The sequence below is a fragment of the Seriola lalandi genome, unplaced genomic scaffold (assembly GCF_002814215.2).
Source record: "Seriola lalandi dorsalis isolate HSWRI2012SDOR001 ecotype SW California unplaced genomic scaffold, Sedor1 jcf7180002054688, whole genome shotgun sequence".
Lineage (NCBI taxonomy): Eukaryota > Metazoa > Chordata > Actinopteri > Carangiformes > Carangidae > Seriola > Seriola lalandi.
In genome coordinates this window covers 2,325,851-2,344,260 of record NW_019525241.1, presented here as the reverse complement: position 1 = coordinate 2,344,260, position 18,410 = coordinate 2,325,851, and the positions used below count along the sequence as shown (strand labels likewise).

Below are 18,410 nucleotides of genomic sequence, written 5' to 3'. Positions count from 1 at the left end.
AGGAAGTGTAGTAATCAGCCTTTTTGGAGCCTCAGTTGCACTGATATTAATTTTTGCTCATGGTAGTGGCTCATGGGATGTTAATGCCAGTTGGTTGATCGGCTGGTTTATTATAGTTTGTTTATTAGCCTTTGTTCATTTTGAATTAACAGAGATTTCAAACATTCATGGTTGGTTGGTTGGTTGGTTGGTTGGTTGGTTGGTTAGTTGGTTGGTTAATTGGTTGGTCGGTCGGTCGGTTGGTTGGTTGGTTGGTTGGTTGGTTGGTTGGTTGGTTGGTTCACCACTGTCACCCATACTGAAATATGTGGACAGGTATAGGGTGGATTTCACTTCACGATGAACTCTAATCAATCTGGTGATCCTTTTCATTGACTTTTCATCTAGGGCCATCTTTGACCAGTACTTTCTCCTTAGCGCTAATTGGCATATGTTAGCATGCCAATGTTTTGGTGTGGTGGAAAATAACTAGTGTCTACAAGATCGTCTGACTGATTGGGAAAGTGTTCGTAGCAGAGGAGCGATGATGATGTTGGATGGCTGACATGGATAGTTACCTTCTAACCTTAACCCCCTCCCTCAGAGGAATAAACTCGGATCTTGGTTAACACATGAAAGCTGATGTGGGAGTCGTTGTGTAAGGAATGAAAGAAAGAGAGCTTGATTTTTGATGACAAAAGGATGAATAATTGTGATTTGAGTGGGATTTTTCAGTTTCCCCTGGTACACCGCGTCTCTGTCTTCCTTCACCCTTTCTTGACCATCAACTTCTCCCTATCGCAAATTTGATTTCTCCTTTGCACCGCCTGAGGTGATTTAATGGGAGTCAGCGCTTCACAGCTCTTCACCTATTCAAACGTCACTCACTGACAACTTTAAATTAAGAGATTCCTGAAACCCACATCCAGAAAGCTGCTTTTTTTCCCCTCCCTGGGGAAAGTTTTCCTCCGCTTAACTCATTACAATGTACCATACGCCTCTGCAGCTCGTGCTTTTATTAATGACTCTCTGGTTTCCCTTTTTTTCCCCCTCTTTTGTGATATATTCAACTCACTACTTTCTTGTTCTGTTCATATGCCTGATGTTTTCTTAATAGCCCACTGCTCGCCCCAACCTAGCAGGTTCAGAGGCTGAGGCATTTTAAAAAATATTTCGAGCCTCTGACCCTCTCTCTTCATCTTCTTGTCACTCTCTCTCTTCCTGCTTCCGGCGTCTGTCTCCTCACTCAATTATTAAGTCTGCTCACATATCTTCAGTTGTCTGATTGTACAAACAACAGAAAGATAAGAAGATGGGAAAACAACAACAACAAAAAAAAAATGATAACAGACAGACATGCAAGACTGACTGAAACTCTGAAAGACAAGAGAGACAAAGAAAAACAGAGATATAATACTGGACTAATGGGAGGCTCTGAACGGTGGTGGGCAGATGGGTTGATCAAAGCTGTGACTGATGGAGTAAATAGTGTGGTTTTGAATTAATAATCAGAAAGAGGCGCTGGTAGATTGGTGTTTACAAAAACAACAAGTTTTTCTGTTTGACCACAAAAACACATACAAGAAAAAGAACTACCTTCCTTCTCTTAATGTTTTATGTTTGCCTTTTTTTTTTTTTTTTATCTTTAATGATATGATTTCTGTCACTGTTTATTTCATTTAGCATGACTGATTTTAAGTTTGCATCCTTATTTGAGTTCTTATTTTTTTTTGTCATTCTCTCTCCCTCCCTTGTTCTGTTTCTAGCATGAATTGTGGAAAGCTTGTCCACCCTGACACGGCCCTAGAGGCTTCCAGCAGGTAACGTCACTCTCACATCACTGGAAGAGCTTCTGTGGCTTCAGCGTCTTTATCAGCCCTTATGCTTTAAGCGCTAGTTTGCTATCGACAGTGTCAGTGACTAAAACCTGGAAGGTGTCGCATGCAGTATGTCCTGTTAGCCGGGGGTAAGTTCAACGAACAGCTCCACCTCTGGGAACCTACATGTGGTCGTTGTCTTGAGCAGTCAGGTGAGAAGATCAGTATCAACGGGTTTAGAAATAAGAAACTTTAGGTCACTATCTCCCCTCTGCTAAAAAAAAAAAACATACCTCATAACTTTATCTGGACACTTTTGGGACAGTCTCTTCCACTGCTAAGGACATACAGAGAAAGAGATGCTTCCTATAGAAAAGCTGTGCACTGCCCATTCGCCAAACTGACTCCTCATCCTTAAAACCCTTTCCAAACGATTCCAATATAGCATGAATTTCACCGTTTTTCAAATATGGCTGAAATGGCCAACTTGAGGACCAACAGCCACTGCAGCAGCCGCTCTCACCCCCCCGTGGTTGCAATGTGTGTTTTCTGACTTCCCGATAAAGGGGGTCAGTAAGCCCACTTCAGCTCTGCGCACCAGAAAAGGGCAGAGAAGACACAACAGTCGAAAACTGACGTAGACATTTCTAAGAGGGTGTTTTATAGGAGGGAAGACTTCGAGAACGAGGAGCTGGTTCATCAAATGTTTGTCAGTTGGAAGCACCCAGGACTGTCTCTGACTTGTCTACAGGTCAAGTCAGTTTTACTTATATAGCGCCAAATCACAACAGAAGTCATTTCAAGGGCACTTTTCATATAGCACATACTCTTTCTAATGTTATTACTGAGACCCAAAATTCCCACCATGAGCAAGAACTTGTTGACAGTGTAGTGGATTAGACGTTCTCAAGCTGAGCTCTGCGCTGTCTAACTTGATCTCAGTAACATGTTATATTATATAATAGCAAGCAGTACATTCTGTGTTCATGGACCAACAAAACAGGCAAACACGAAAGTCAATAAACTAACAACTTGGCTATATCTTGGCTGCTTAGTGTACATAAACTGTGTGTGTCAGTAACACCAGGATGGAACAACAAAGACTTCAGACACACAGAGACATACACTATAGCTGTGATGCTATTATTTTAACATGTACTTACGGCCAGAGTCAGTCAAGAGCCAGTGCCAGAGAATTTAGCTCTCACAGGTTGGCAGCAGCTCAGAATCTGCAAATCCCCTTGAAAAATCACAACAGCTCACCTTCTTAAACCTGCATCCAGTGAATGAGTGGATATTCTGTCCTGTTCTGGCACTAGATTGTCACTGCATGATACATAACATGTGAAGTTAGTATTGTGGTTTCCCCCTCCCTCTTAACCTGCCTCTGATACTGATCTTCTTATGCGGCCCTGTAAGACAGCAAACACGTCAAGCTGTTCCTTTAATTTCAGTATAATATGAAAGGTAAAACACACTTTCCAGGTATCATCAACCTGTGTTCCCGCTGCTTAACAGCGTAATAAATAATATTCATCCAGAACGTCAGGATGCATCTCCTAGCTTTGTCTTCTGCTCCATTTCTCTTTAATCCCAGGCTTCATTCCTCTGTGTGATGATCCTTTTTCTTCTTCTCTTTTCTGCCTCTTGCTGACACTAACTTTATTTTAGACTGCGTGAGCTTCCTTATGAGCCGCTGTGCAACCCTAATGATCAAATGATTGTGTATGATTAATGTGTCTCAGCATACAGCAGGGAAAGTTAAAGTTTCCTCTGAATGAAATAACCTTCTGTGTAATTTCTTAGCAACTAACTTTCCTCTTTCCTTGTGTTACCTCTGCCTCTGCTACTACGCTCTTCTCTCCAGCTAAAGCTTTGAACGGTGACTCATTGATCCAATCCAGACTGATAAAACACAAAACAATTTCATTACTGAGAAACAGACTTTAAATGATTTTCACAGCGAAGGCAAAAGCAATTCAGCCCAGGAATTTGTTCTAGTGGACAGTATCTGTGTTGGAGATCTGTAATTCTCTTTTCACCAATAAATTTCACAAAGCACTGTTTAATAAAGTCACTTCATTTACCTCAGCTGCAGAGAGCACCAGGCCTTTCTATTAGAGACAGCCCTTTGTTTTTAATTCCCCAGTTCTACAAGTATATCTTATTAGATTATCACGGCAAGCCTCTCTGTTTACTACTCTGCTGAAGTTTTATTCTGCTGTTGATACTTTTTACTGACAGTGCAAACTCAACACTTTCTCCTTGTTTCCTGTTGTCTTGATAAAGTCAGTATGAAACCCATCTCTACAGAGTCAAGTTATACTCAGCACTCTTCTGGTCAGAGGTTCTGTTTTTCACACGAATACTGTCTTCATTTCTTCACTAATTATTTCTAGGCTTGGGCGATATCCAAAATCGAATATCTCAAAACAGTCCAGCCCAAGCAGCATCCCCCAGGGCTGAAGCCAACACAGAAGTGCCTGAAATTGCAGTTCCTCAAATGACCACTTGAGGCTGGGTCCAAAAGCGAATCAATCCCCACAGACTCCCATGTTAAAATGTCCAACTTTACAGCAGAAATAACATGTTTACAGCCTAGTACAAAAACAGTTTTGGTCTCTGTAGCTAATTTCCTCCTTCAGAACAACTGTTTATACAACTCACCTGTTTACATTTTATTGTGGCTTAAAGTTATGCTTAATTGAGTGCATGTTGCTTTTAGTGACAGGTAGGTGAGCGTATGCTTGTCAAAAACCGGCAAGTCTCGGCTCCACACATGCCCCTCCTCTTTGCCTATTTTTGGATTAGCCAGGAGTTAGGGGCGGAGTCAGGGACTGCCAAGATTGCGACAGCGGAACACCCCACTTTGAGCTTCAAAACCGCTCTTCAGAAACGTGTGGGTGACGTCACGGACCACAGTCTATGGTCTAAGGGATATTTTATGTTATAATATATACGTTGTTATATATAATAATATGATTGTATTTTATGTGTCAGGTGTAAGCGATGTTGCCACTAAACGGCAGTTAAAACATTTTTTTGTTACATTGCAAAGTAGAACGGTAGGTACAGTAAGCAAAGCAGTGAAATAAGGGTTGGACTCTGAAGAAGGGTAGACTGTGCAAAAGTAAAAAAAACATGAAAATTGCAATATTTTTCATCATATCAAAAGAAAAGTGATATTATGGAAAATATTGAATATGGCAGGAAATATTGGGATATTCGATATTATCGAATATCAGCCCAAGCCTAATTAATTCTAATAACTTTTTTCTATTGCTGTTGAGCTACCATCAGTAAAGCAACACTTAGTACACAGATGTCTTCTAAGCTCCAGTTTGAGTTTCACTCAATTCTCTTTGACTGAACCCACAAGCAAGATAGTGCAGAGAATGAAAAAAATGCATGTTTGATGTGGAGCTGAGTCATCAGTACCATCACTCACATTCAGAGCAAATAAACACTGGTGCTCATAGTGCAGGGGAAGCCAAACTGCAAACAAATGGATCAGGAGAAAAAACTCTCTGATCCTGTTTATATGGCTGTGTAGCGGCCCTCATCGCAAGCGCTCACACAGACCGGTTTCATCAGCGAGTCACTGAAGTAAGAATAAACAGAGCAGCCGAAGGAAAGGGTTTATGGAGGAAAGGTTAATAAAGGCTGAGATAACTGTGCGACTGAAAGATGAAAAGGCCGACGACATGAGACAGAGGGAAGGACTGAAAAGGCAGAGAGGGAGAACCAGATTGGCTGTGCGATCTGTGGGCGATTTTCTGTGGAGTGTGTAAGTCACCGTCCTTTAGATGTGGGGCTCTTGTTACTAAAGACGAGTGAAGTCCTCCTCACACACTCACAGTCAATTGGCTGGCAGTTCAGTGTAACTGACAGAGCCGTGAAGTGGGAGCAATCTCAGAACATCTGCGGTCTCAGTTTTATACAGGCTAAATGGCCTCTCACACACACGCACACACACACACTGAGACTTCATACATGTGAAAGTTGCCAGCTCGACTGAAAAAAAAAAAAAAATTCATAATGAATGTATTCTGACTCCGGATCCTTGAGCTCATCCGCTTCAGTGAGGTTTCCAGGCTGCTGTGAATAGACGGGTGTGTTTGAACCCACACTGTGGGTGTCTCAGAGATTGAAACACACACAGCAGCGTGGACATACACCTTCCAATACAGTTTCATACCCTGCAGTAAAATATCAGCTGGCTGTTGCACATAATGTTTGTTTTTTACCTGAGACGGAGGGAGTGTTGCTCTGCAGAAAGCCCTCCTCGTGTATGGGAAGTTTTTCTCTTGTCATGCCTGTTTATAAATCCAGCAGACACAGAATAACATTCATTTGGAGCTGAGTGTCTATCATAAACCCAGTATCTATTCTCCTTTCAGCTCTCAGGCTGGTGCAGACCAAAATATATCTGGCTCTTTAGCTGGTAGATGTTTGAGGTTTTTTTGAGGTTGAGGTTAGCCTCTAGCTTCCTCAGTCTGTGGTTTGGTAGTGGGCAGGTCATGTGCACACTGGCTTGATCAAAGCTTTCTCACTGATACAGAACAAATTGAAGGGGAGTTTTGCAGGATAGAAAACCAAAACGATGAGCTAAATGAGGCCAAAAAGCTACGTTGAGCCACCTAGAGCTGCAGAGTCACTGGAAGTTAATCTCCCTGAATACACAGTCAAGAATCAAGAAATGAGATGACGAAATATATCTTGCCCTCTTGAACGACACACATGAGCATTTTTTGATCTGACACAGCCATTGAAAGTATGACATCATGCCTCCTAAAACCATTACAAAACACAGTTTTAATTACTGTTCAAGAGCCACAATTCCTGTGGCCACTTTGATCCTAAACATAGTATGTCATTTCTGAGCACTCGCTGGAAAGTGCTGACCATGTCTTTTTTTCTTGGCAGGACAGTCGCAGCACTAAGGCAATCATGTTGTGTTCAGGGGCGCACAGACACAATAGTTCAGGCTGGGAATTCGACTCCATTACAGGCCACCAGACCAAACCACCTGATGTTGTAGGCTAATTCTGTTTGTTGATGTGATTCTATGTTCAGATGGAAGGAAAATTATCCAGATTACAAAATACAAACACTTGGCATTGACCAACAAATATAAGAAAAAAATATGTTAACATTTTATTTTATTTTTGTACCATTTTAGCAACTGCATGTTATTAAAGGCGAAAGTGGAGGCTACATGTGAGCTGGATACTCACGGCAGAAACCCTGTCTCTCTTCCTCTCTCTCTCTCTTACTCTCTCTCTCTCTCTCTCTCTCTCTCTCTCTCTCTCTCTCTCTCTCTCTCTCTCTCTCTCTGTCTCTCTCAGACCTCAGGACCACGTTTGTAATTAAGTGTAAAAAAGACTGTGGTCTCTTCAGGGGAAGCCTAAAACAACCCAGGCCACTGGGAAATGCCCCTGTGCTCCTGACCGGCTGTCCACCACTGATGGTGTGGACCACATCTGAAAATGAGTGTTGGGACACAAACATTTCAGAAAAAGCCTCACAACATCGAACAAGTGCTGACTGAAAGGGAACCTGGTCTCGCTGTAAATGTGTTTTTTTTTTGTTTTTTTTTTCAGGCTTTTTGTGCCTTTATTGATAGTGCAGTAGAGAGAGACAGGAAATGGGGAGGCAGAGAGAGGGGGAATGACATGCAGCTATGGGCTGTCCGATGCAGGACTCGAACCGGGGCCAACTGCAGCGAGGACTGTAGCCTCTACACATGGGGCGGATGCTCATCAAACTGAGCTACTCGATCGAAATGTGTGAGATGCAGCCTACTTACCCAGTTCCGACATCAGACAGGTGTAACAGGACGCCATTCACTTTGTCTGAGGCGTACTGACACCTGCAGAGTCAACAGCTGACGGTTTGTGAATGACCTTACAGAGATTAAATGTATGAGACTGTAGAAGCCTTGTGATTTGAACCGAGTCCAGTTGCCTTTGACTTCGAACTCGAAGACGTCCTATTCCCCGGATGAGTAAGAATTTTCACAGACAAACAGCCTAAAGACATGTTCCACAAGGTATTTACGTGTAGATATGAGCAGGAAAATTCAGTTTGATGTCAACTTTTTGAAGTTCCCTGTGAAATCCTGAATCAAAGGAGAACCCGAGCTGTAATTAGAACAACAGACCTGCTGTAGCTTCTGGGGAACCCTTGGCAGAATCCAGGAATGCTGCCTCAAGTCTCTAAACCACTCTAAAAGGCATAATTAATCATAAATCCAATTCACCACTGCAGCTCCCTTAACTAATACCAGTCATTTACCCCCTATTAAGAGCTCAGTATTAAATGTGACAAGCTAACTTGACTTAATGCCTTAACTGCTCTACAGAATCTCCTCTGAAAAATTCATGACATTAAGAGGTCTGATATCCTGCACTGCGGAGAGCTCTGATTGGTCAAATCCACGCCGCTGAATCCTTAAACCCTCTGAACACATGTATCAGCTCATCAGGTTGTAATTTCACATTTTAAAACTAACTCAAGTATCAATCAAGAAATTGATGTTTCTAGTTTCCATGTGAATTTAGTCGAGATGTGATTAGCGGAGTTGGGGGTTTCTGATATGCTTCAGGGGACTACATGTAAATGTGGCTAACTGTATACTTAAGGAGATTATCAGAGCTGTCAGGGTGGAATATAGAAGAGCTGCTAATCTGCCGCAAGGCACTGAAATGGTCGGCAGTTACACTTTGCCTTTCAATGAAAGTACGGTATTTAAGTACAGTATGGTGAACGACGAGTGATAATAAGTAGTTGTGTTTTAAATAGAGGCTGTACAAGATAAAGAATGAAACAGTAAGGGCGGTGATGGTGTTATAAATGGTTAATAAGGCAGGTAAGACAGGTAGCAAGAGTTGAAAGTTCTGGAGAAGAGATAAGGGCATCCGTTTTTCACCCAGGGGCCGTTACTGCTGCTAGCTGCCTGGTTATCTGCTCTCCAGTGTGGGACAATGGCAGGTAATACACCTGAGAGACAAACCAATGTTTTTATCAGGGCGGGCGGTCGGCCAGTGCGCACATGTATCTGAGGAGTCGGGCACGCTCCGGTACAGGTGTATCACAGGTGTCAGAGACAGGCTGGCCTGAAAACTTTCCTCCCAACTGAGACATCCCCACATCCAAACTTTAACCTGAGCCCAAACTAATGAAGCAAAACGTGGAGGGCAGTGTGGCCAGTGAACTCATATCACTGCTACACTCACACGGCGTACTGTTGTTACTGCAACACACTGTCTATCCAACACGCAGAAGCCATTCTTGTTGCATATTTCATCAGTCTTACCTCCAAGAGTCCACACAGGAGAGGAATTATTATCCAAGAATCAAAGGAATCATCCTGAGCTGACTGAAACAGTCTGGCCAAGAGTTGTTGAGATTTCTGGACCAAGCTTCATTAAACTTGGCAGCAGTAGCTTCTCCTTTAGCAGGGTGTAGTATAAAGAATGCCAATACATTAAAAAGTTATAGTTGTGCCCATTATTAAAGCTGTGTGAGTCGATTTCTTGGACACTTGGAGCAGCTAAATTGTTTCTTTTTTTCTTTTTTCCAGCTAAATTGCCTCTTTACACATGCAACAGATAAAGAGCAACATTAGCATTTATATTTTTGGCCACCTGATGAATGTCAAAACAATATTTACTCTCCTTTGAGGTCTGTTTTAGCTCTTTAACAGCTAGTCATCCCCTTTGTTTGCATGTGTGGTGCTGGACAGGTGGTGTACAGTGGGTTGTTTCTTTTCCTGCTGCTGGAAATCAGGTTGAACACATGTGTGATCCAGTTTCATAATAAAGGTATTGATTACTTGAGCCTTGCCTGTAAAATAACAAAATAAAATACCAGCTGCACAATTTGAAGCAGATGAAACTTACAAATAAAACAGAAATAGAGGCTCAGCCCAAACCTGTGGAATGGGTTCATGTTGAGAGCGCCCACCCACACAGTTCAGCCTGCAGATAGCTTTTGGTTAGTTTTACCTGAACGTTATCAAACAGAAATTGAACAGCCTACCAGATGTTTACTTTACCTGATCGTCCCCTCAGGGATACGATAAAACAGCTTTCTTCAGCTGTATCTTATGGACCGGCAACAGTCTGACCATCACAAACACTTCATTTCATTCAACAGTATGAAAAGTAACAAAAACTCTCTCAACAATAATAACAACACCGATCCCACTCAATACAAACCGGGCTTCGCAGAGTCTTTCTTACGAGTGTGTGTACGAATAAGATGTGAGTGTTTGTTCCCATTTCGATTTGGGTTTCACTGACGTGCTTTGCTTATATTCTGCTGACCTTGGCAGCGGAGATAAAGCTGTCACTGCGTGGTGGTTTTAATCAGACTCAGGGACCTTGAACCTTCTTTTTCTCACATTAGCTATTGTCCTTCTGTTGGGCTAAAAAAACTTTGAGCTGGTTCAATTTGTCAGGCCAAGTTGGCAGGCCATTTAAATTGGTTGAACGTAGAGGCGTATATCAGAGGTGACGCCTGGAGAATAATAGCTGTGATTCATAAAACCTGCTCTCTTCACGCTGTCTCTCACTCTCACTTTCTTTATCTCAGTTTCTGCGGCCATCCTCTCGGCTCGCACTCGTTTGAGCCATTCTACCCTTCCTCTCGTTCAAGCCCTCATCCTCCCTCTCTTTAATGGCCCGAACAGAGACAGGGTGTCATTAAGAGAGTGAAGACAGGGTCTGCCTGATGAGATGTGAGGGGGTGGGGGGGGACAAAGACTCAGACAGATTCTGCCTCAGAGATTAGCAACAACTGTGTCATCCTGGTAACAAAACTGGTAACGATACGATCACACACACACACACATATACACACCCACCTGCAATGAACTCATTCACCCAAGGGCAGATTTGTACCCACCTCCTTTGTATTTCAGGCACAATCAGAGTTTACTCCTTAAATGGTTCCTTTTGGGCAAGTGAAAACATTTCAGCCTCCATCCAGGCGTTTTCTGTCCTTTATTTAAGTCCCACCACTGGGACCATTTTCCAGCAGAATACCTCATCTGTAAAAAGCACAGCTCCAGTCCCGAGGTCCCCAAACTGGTCTCTCTCCATCCTTCAACTGGCCTTTGAGGTTCTGTCCATGAAAATCACAAATAGATAAGGAGACAAAGCAGAACCCCAACACCACAGAGGACATGCCTGACTCCAGATCTATACAGCACACATAAAAGCTGTGTCCCATATCTGGGACTTCATCCTTTGGAGGCTGCATGTGAAGACTGATTGCGTCACATAAGCACAATGCGGTTGTCCCATTTCGAAGGCTTGTTCAAATGTAACCTTCTTTTCCCTGGGTGACCAAGGCTCCAATGGGTGGATCCTTCGTAGGTCCAACGTATCCCAAGATTCATTGTGCGCTGGTAATGAAAGCAAACAACGCGTTGCGACTCAACGGTTGGTGGTGCAAAGCGGAAATCCTCCGTAGACCAGACCGTCTCATTTCGGTTCAGCCTTCGCGGTCTACGTAGGCTATGAAGGGCCACACCTTTGTAGAGCGCATCCCCTGAAGGATGCGGCCCCTGAATTGGGACACAGCTATACAGAGCTCCCTTGATCCTTCTAGTGTCTCTGTATTCATCAAATATTTTCATTCATCATTCCCAGATCTCCTTCTCCTCCTTTGAGAAGTTTAAAACTACATTTGCACTTTTAATGCTTTTAATCTAACACAAGACTGTACATCTTTTTATTTAGAACCACCAGACCACACATATTACCCTGTATCTGTCTTGAATATTTAGTCATTTTTCTTCAGGGGAAGAACTGAACTGAAGGAGAAAACTGTTTTTAAAAAAAAAAAAAAAAAAAAAAAAAAGTTAAAATGTGAAAGTTTCTTCTCAGCCTTGGAAATGGAAAAGTTTGACAAAATAGGATTTACTGTGAAAGGAGATGGGTGTTGAGATCTGACAGTCAGCAGTTCCAGAGAGCAGAGCATAAAGTGAACTGCGGACAGACCACAGTCCGGACTGATGCTCACTGATTTCATCATGTGTCTGTTACAGTCAGTTTGAAGGTGAAGATGGTTGAAGTACATGGTCACACCTCTTATCTCCTGTGTGCTACTGTACCTTCCTCATATAAAGGTCAAGCGTCTGACTGACTCCCTCTCTCTCTTCGTCTCTCTATGTCTCTCGCCCTGTGGCAGGCCGGCTCCGAAGGGTTCATCAGAGCAGGGCAGCAGCACTGACAAGAAGGAACGTCCCATGAGCACCATGAGCGAGGCTTCAAACTACACGGGTGGCTCCGACTACAGCACCTTCCCCGGCAGCCCTGTCACCACGGTCACCACAGGCACCACCACCTCCACCTGCTCCACACGGGTCAGTCTCCATCCACACATACTGATGAGAAATTTAATCACTGTTCTAAATCAGGGCTCAAAATAATTAAACCGATGCATGTGGTTATGACCTTATTCTTATCTAATAAAGTTAAATTTACGAAACATCTTTGGCAGACGGGTGAGGAAGAGGAGGCTGACGGGATAGGATGTTGATATACTGTATTTTTCATGGGAGGGGGGCTTCTTTTGTTATTTAGCCATGTGTCTTTAGGCATGGCAATGTTGGTCTGTCGGTCGCCCACTTTAGTTCAGACCAGAATATCTTAGCAACCGTTGGATGCATTGTCATTAATTTTGTTCAGACATTCATTGTCCCGAGAGGAAGAATACTGCTAACTCTATAACTGAAGCGCTATAACTTTGACATCTAAGGTTTGGAATGAAATAGCACAGCAGCTATCAGATGTCCTACCATTAAACCTGGTAGGTAATCATGGTCCTCAGAGGATAGACCCTAATGACTTACCTGATCCTCTGGATTTTCATTTAGGGTCTCCAGCAGCCAGTTATAGCAGTGATCTGCTAACTTATCCTCTTGTACCTTTAGCAGGCTGGCATTACATATCTTCAGTTAATGTTCACATCAAACATCAGAATGGGGGGGGAGGAATGTGATCTCAGCTGCATGATTGTTGGTGCCAGACTGGCTGGTGTGATTATTTCTGAAACTGCTGATCTCCTGGGATTTTCACACACAATAGTCTCTAGAGTTTTTACTGAGAAATCTGAGGCGGCAGTGGAAACAGGCTCACCAAAACTAGACAGTTGAAGAATAGAAGAACGTAGTCTGATGTGATGAATCTGGATTCCTGCTGAAACAGCAGATGGCAGGGTCAGAATTTGGCATCGACGGCATGAATCCATGGACCCAACTTGCATTGTGTCAACAGTCCAGGCCGATGGTGGTGGTGTATAATGGTGTGGGGAAAGTTTCCTTGACACACTTTCAGTCCTTAATACCAATCAGTCATGGTTTGAATGCCACAGCCTACCCAGGAGTATTGTTGCTGACCATGTGCATCCCTTTACGGCCCCAGTTCAGCAGTCTGCATTAGGAGGAGGTGGGGGTGGATGGATGAGTCGACAAAACACAGGAGACAACAACCATTCCACAACCGTGGAATGTAATATTTTTTAACCATGGCGACAAAGGTCTGGTATGCTACTATGTGTTGTATGAAAGGGTAGGGACAAACAACCTATATGGTCATTAAGGTGACTGCATTGTTGATTGATTTCTTTTTTTTTGCCTTCATTGTTTAGAGCCCTGAATTGATAACTGATGGAATGAATGGAAGTGATGCACACCAACATTAACCATCAGTGCAGCCGCTAACGCCCCTGAAGGAGTTGATTTGTTGTTTCAATAATGTTCAACCTCAGGACATTTAGAAACCCGCTGGCCCTCTGCACTGACCGACTGTCCTGAAATGGGTCACCATGCTGTTAGATTGAACACCGTGCCCATGTATAAACGCTTAATAAATACACAAACAGACAGGAAATAAATATGCACGGGTGGATCAAATCAGAAGCTCGGTGCCTTCATGAATAACTGATGCACCGCTTCTGCTTACACTGGTCTAAGGAAAGTGTAACACTGCATAGCTTCACGTATTCATGAGAAGTCATTATTTATAGCCGAGCTGTGTGGGTCCAGCTCCGTGACTTGCCAGAGAAACATTTTTTTAAAAAAACAACACGCACACTGTGTGTAGAAGAAGAAGGAAAGATGAAGCATTTTAGCATTTCGAGCATATTTTACAGTGTAAGTAATGAAGCTGTTTGTGTTTTCTTTTGCTTAAATTGCCACAATAACAAGCAGAGACAAGCACTTGACTGACCGGCACAGAGCTGTGACCTCACCCCATCCACCACTTTTGGCATCAACTGATACACCACCTGTGCCAGACCTTATCCCCGACCTCATTAACGCTCTTTAATGAAGGCTGTTGTAGCATTGCATCCATGCCCAGGGTTTTATACCAACATGGTCAACTACAACTTGTTTCTTTACTCCTCTTACAGTATCAACGGCAACCTAAACCCAAAGTTACTGACACGCTTCACTACAGTGGAGGTAGCACTTTTTGCCAGTGAACATAACACAGCCAGCAAATCCATTTCCCCTAAAACTACATCTGGTCTAGAAACTTAATTCGTAGTGTCACAATCCAGTTCTTGGACTGCAGCGAAAATGGGAGACACATATGAATAATTAATTTACAACAAAACCAACCAAATAAAAAAAAATGTGCAGAGATGTGCAGGGAAGGACAAACTCGTCGCTCGTCGCTGCTCTGGCCCGGCCCCAGTCATGCTGGCGAACAGGTCCGACCAATGCAGACAGAGACAGGGTTTCCTGTGGGCTAATGGAAACTTTGTATGGGTAGTCAATTGCGCCATAATTACCTACAGCAAATCTCATGGCAGTCTGGCTTAAACATTTTATCTATAGAGGAAAAGTTGTGTAACAAAGAAAAAGACAGAGTGGGGGAGAGTGGGGAGAGAGTATGCATGTTCTCTAGTGTAAGAGGAAAGGTACGAGGTCACGAAAACATCACTCTTCACTCTAATCAATACCATCATAACATGATGACGGAATATGGTTCAGTAGTGATTTGCATTAAATTTAGACTTATTCAAAGGATGCATCTGTCTTTGTGCTTTTGACTGACATTAAAGAGAATTTTATGCTACACTGCTGCACTTTTCAGTACGTGAGCCTTGATGTATGGGGGTTGTCGAATATGCTGTGTTTAATGAGCTGAATACATCTCCCTCTCTTGTTGCTTTTTATAGGTGCTGCTGCTGTTTTTGCGCTAAGGCTTTTTTTTCTTTTCTTTTCTTTTTTTTTTTTTTTCACAGCCGATGCACAGAGCACTTGTCTTGTCAGATTGTTGTGTTGAGATCAGGGGAGAACAGCTGAGTTCGTGGGTTATTTTTCTCGGTCTGTCTCTTTGCCGCCTTTGCTCTGCAAGAGATGAATACTAAATTCTGTTTTCTTGTTTTTTTGATAAAGGTTTTTTTAATTTCTTCTGTGTGACTTATTTATTCATATATGTGCATTTCAATATTTGTGATGTAAATGAGCTGAATTTACCGTATATATATATATATATATATATATAAATAATTCTCTCCTTTATCATTTCACAGCCCTCTAGGTCTTCCAAAAAAGTCCACAACTTTGGCAAGAGGTCCAACTCCATTAAAAGGAACCCCAATGCCCCGGTGGTCAAGAGCAACTGGCTTTACAAACAGGTACAGGAGGAAGGCATTATGGGATGTGTCCAAGTCAGTGTGGGACTGAGAGTGGACAGATAATAGCAGGTGCTGGTGATCATACAGCACTGAGGACTGAGATGCTAAATACAGTCTCCCATCTGATAACTCACATGACTACAGAGCTAGAATCAGGACATGGTTAGTTCAACTTAGAAACTGGAGACTGGAGGCAACAAACATCCAGCCTCGCTTTTTAGGTTTTAAGGGGAGGACATGCTGGAGCAATGTGGTGACTGTGTGCAGCATCTTGAAATTAGTAGGGATTTGTTTGTAGTTCTATAACTCATTAAAGGTCCCATATTGTAGAAAGTGAGATGTCCATGTGTTGTTCGATAATAAAGCAGGTCTAGGATATATATTAATACTGTGAAAGTATCAAAGCCTCAGTCCACAGAGAAATGCACACAGCCTGTATTCAGAAACTGAGCCTTAAAACCAGCCGTCAGGACTTCTGGAACTTTGTGATGTCACAGCAAAGCTCTCAATCATGCCCACAGTCCCACCCACATGGACCCAACATCCAACCTTGCAGGATTTGGTTTCTCTAAATGTTTACCTGAAATCTGCTATGTCTCTATTGGCTCACTGACCTGTTACTAGAGCTCCAGAGAGAAGCCTGAGAGCGGAGATTTAAAACTACATTGAGATGGTTTTGGGTTTGAAACCACAAATATAGCTTCTTATGGATCAACACTTCAAATAAAACACGGAGCAAGTGTAAAATATGGGACCTTTAAGGCTATAAATATTTTAGCCTCGCTAACGTCAAATCAAAGCACCAAAGGTTGTGAAAAACTATTGTGATTAAGATAACTACCCCTAGCAACCGCTAGAGATCAGCTAACATGACAACGTTAGGCTGAATGAATGAAAACCAACAGACAGTGTAAAGGTCAGTGGTCTTCTAATGCCGCAGTCACTGTAGAACCTGATGAAATGTGAATACGGAGTTTAGCTAACATAGCCTGAGGCTCAGCTAGTTCTCTCATTAGCTTTCCATCCACTCACTGCAGGTTGAGCGTTTCTCTTCACCTCACTGTGGGTCAGTTTTTCAATTTGTCTGTGGACCTCTGACCCTCACAAACTCCCCTGAAGACAGCTTCATCGAGCACTGTTCAGCTCAGCCTCCAGACCCCATTAACAGCCACTGTCAATAACCTCCATCTGAGCCCCTGAGCCTCCACTCCACTGTATTCACACTGAGACAAGGATTGATTCACTTCACACCAGCAAACCCACTCCCACCCCACTCCCCTTCTTTTCCCCATAGACCTGTCAGGCAAAGTGCTCACTCACAGAAGAAATGTCATCAGTGTTTACCCAGAGAGCGGAACCTCAGGATCTGTGGCCGAATGTGACACCGTGCAAAACAGAGCTACAGGCCCGAGTGGAACGAGCGAATGGTCTAAAAAAAAAAAAAAAACGCGTGATTGTTGCTGCAGTCATACGACGCCAGTGAAGGAGGGAAGAAAAACGAACCACAGCAGCAGTGTAGAGAACAAAGCACAGACCTTCGCCCCGAGCGCCACAGAGGCAAATTTGTCACCGCGTTATGAAGAGATAAAACAAAGCAATTTGTCTCAGAGGAGGAGATAGAAGCTGGTTAATAGAAGCAGCCAGAGGGAGAGACAGAGAGGGTGTCAAGAGGAGGGGAGTGAGGGAGATCAAACAAGGGGAAAAGACTGAAACAGAACACACTGAATATATATATATAAATATATGTGTGTGTAAGAGAGAGAGAGAGACGCTGTATTGTTCTCTGTAATTACTACATTGTGATTTCTGACCCCTGCAGGACAGCACAGGCATGAAGCTATGGAAGAAGAGGTGGTTCGTCCTGTCAGACATGTGCCTCTTCTACTACCGCGGTGAATACACACACACACACACACACACACACACACACACACACACACACACACACTGGATTGATACTCAGCATCAGCAGATACACTGTGTTAAGGTTAAGTTTAGTGCTCTCCACCACCCTAACCCTTTATTTTGAAACAACATAACGGAACATATCAGGAGAGCCAGAAACACACATGGTCAAATTAAATACACACCTTTCTTATCGTGCTGTCCCCACATGAACACATGTACAAAACAAAACCGACAACCAGTCAAAACAAACCCCCTCACAAAAAGATCCCACACACTTAGGTTGTTCTGGACATTTATCTTGCAACATCACCTTACTAACACACTTTAAGGGCTTTGGTCACACATCTGTATGTTCAATGACCAAGCTTTGTTCAAAGCAGCAAAAAGTTTTTTCTCTAGTCAGAAAATAGCAAATTTATCAGGTTTAATTAAAGGAAAATGATGCACAACCTACTAATAATTTGTGATGTCTAAATGCTTTGAAGGTTTTGGTTTCTGCTTCATCAGAAAGTTTTTATGTGTGCAGTGTTCTGTTGGGAAATCTGGATCCATAAACTCAGTATTGGAATAAGGCCCCGGATCAATAAAGAGATGTGGCTCCTCGTGCAACAAGGTCCCCTTAGACCCCTTATCATTTCAGCTCAGTGGTGTTTACAGTATCGCCAAACAGATTGACAATGTGACATTAAGTAATTGCCACACAGGGAATCTGGAGTGTCATGTACGACTAGATGACACAAGAGGAAAGCGGGGAAATACGTTTTGAACCGACCCTTTAATGCACAGGCTTTTTTAAAGTGGTTCAACCAGCAGGTAACGCATCTGAGACACTGTCACACAGAGTGGAGAAGTGTGTTTTCCTCACTTAAAAGTTAATCAGGAGCAGTGTAATAGGGTAAAACCAGGGTTCACGAGGTCAAGTGCCCCTGTCACTTCACAGTCGTTGTCCTTGCTTTCACCCACAATTGTACCGCCCACACTGCTGCACTAATTTAGGGCTTTTCGTTTGCAAAAGCTCATCTGTTCCTCCTTCGTGTCTCCTAC

The 18,410-nt window shown here is 43.0% G+C and overlaps 1 protein-coding gene across 10 annotated transcripts in view; it reads left to right on the top strand.

Moving 5' to 3' along the window:
- LOC111667333 (pleckstrin homology domain-containing family A member 5-like) overlaps positions 1-18,410 on the top strand; it is a 218,679-nt gene that overhangs the window by 155,586 nt on the left and 44,683 nt on the right. For 9 of the 10 annotated variants that reach the window (XM_087178445.1, XM_087178446.1, XM_087178442.1 and 6 more), the window contains exons 5-8: positions 1,746-1,799; positions 11,997-12,171; positions 15,354-15,458; positions 17,278-17,350. In XM_087178445.1, the coding sequence (XP_087034571.1) occupies positions 1,746-1,799; positions 11,997-12,171; positions 15,354-15,458; positions 17,278-17,350 (407 nt within the window). The remainder of the gene's footprint in view (positions 1-1,745; positions 1,800-11,996; positions 12,172-15,353; positions 15,459-17,277; positions 17,351-18,410) is intronic. The other variant, XM_087178441.1, reaches the window with a different exon arrangement.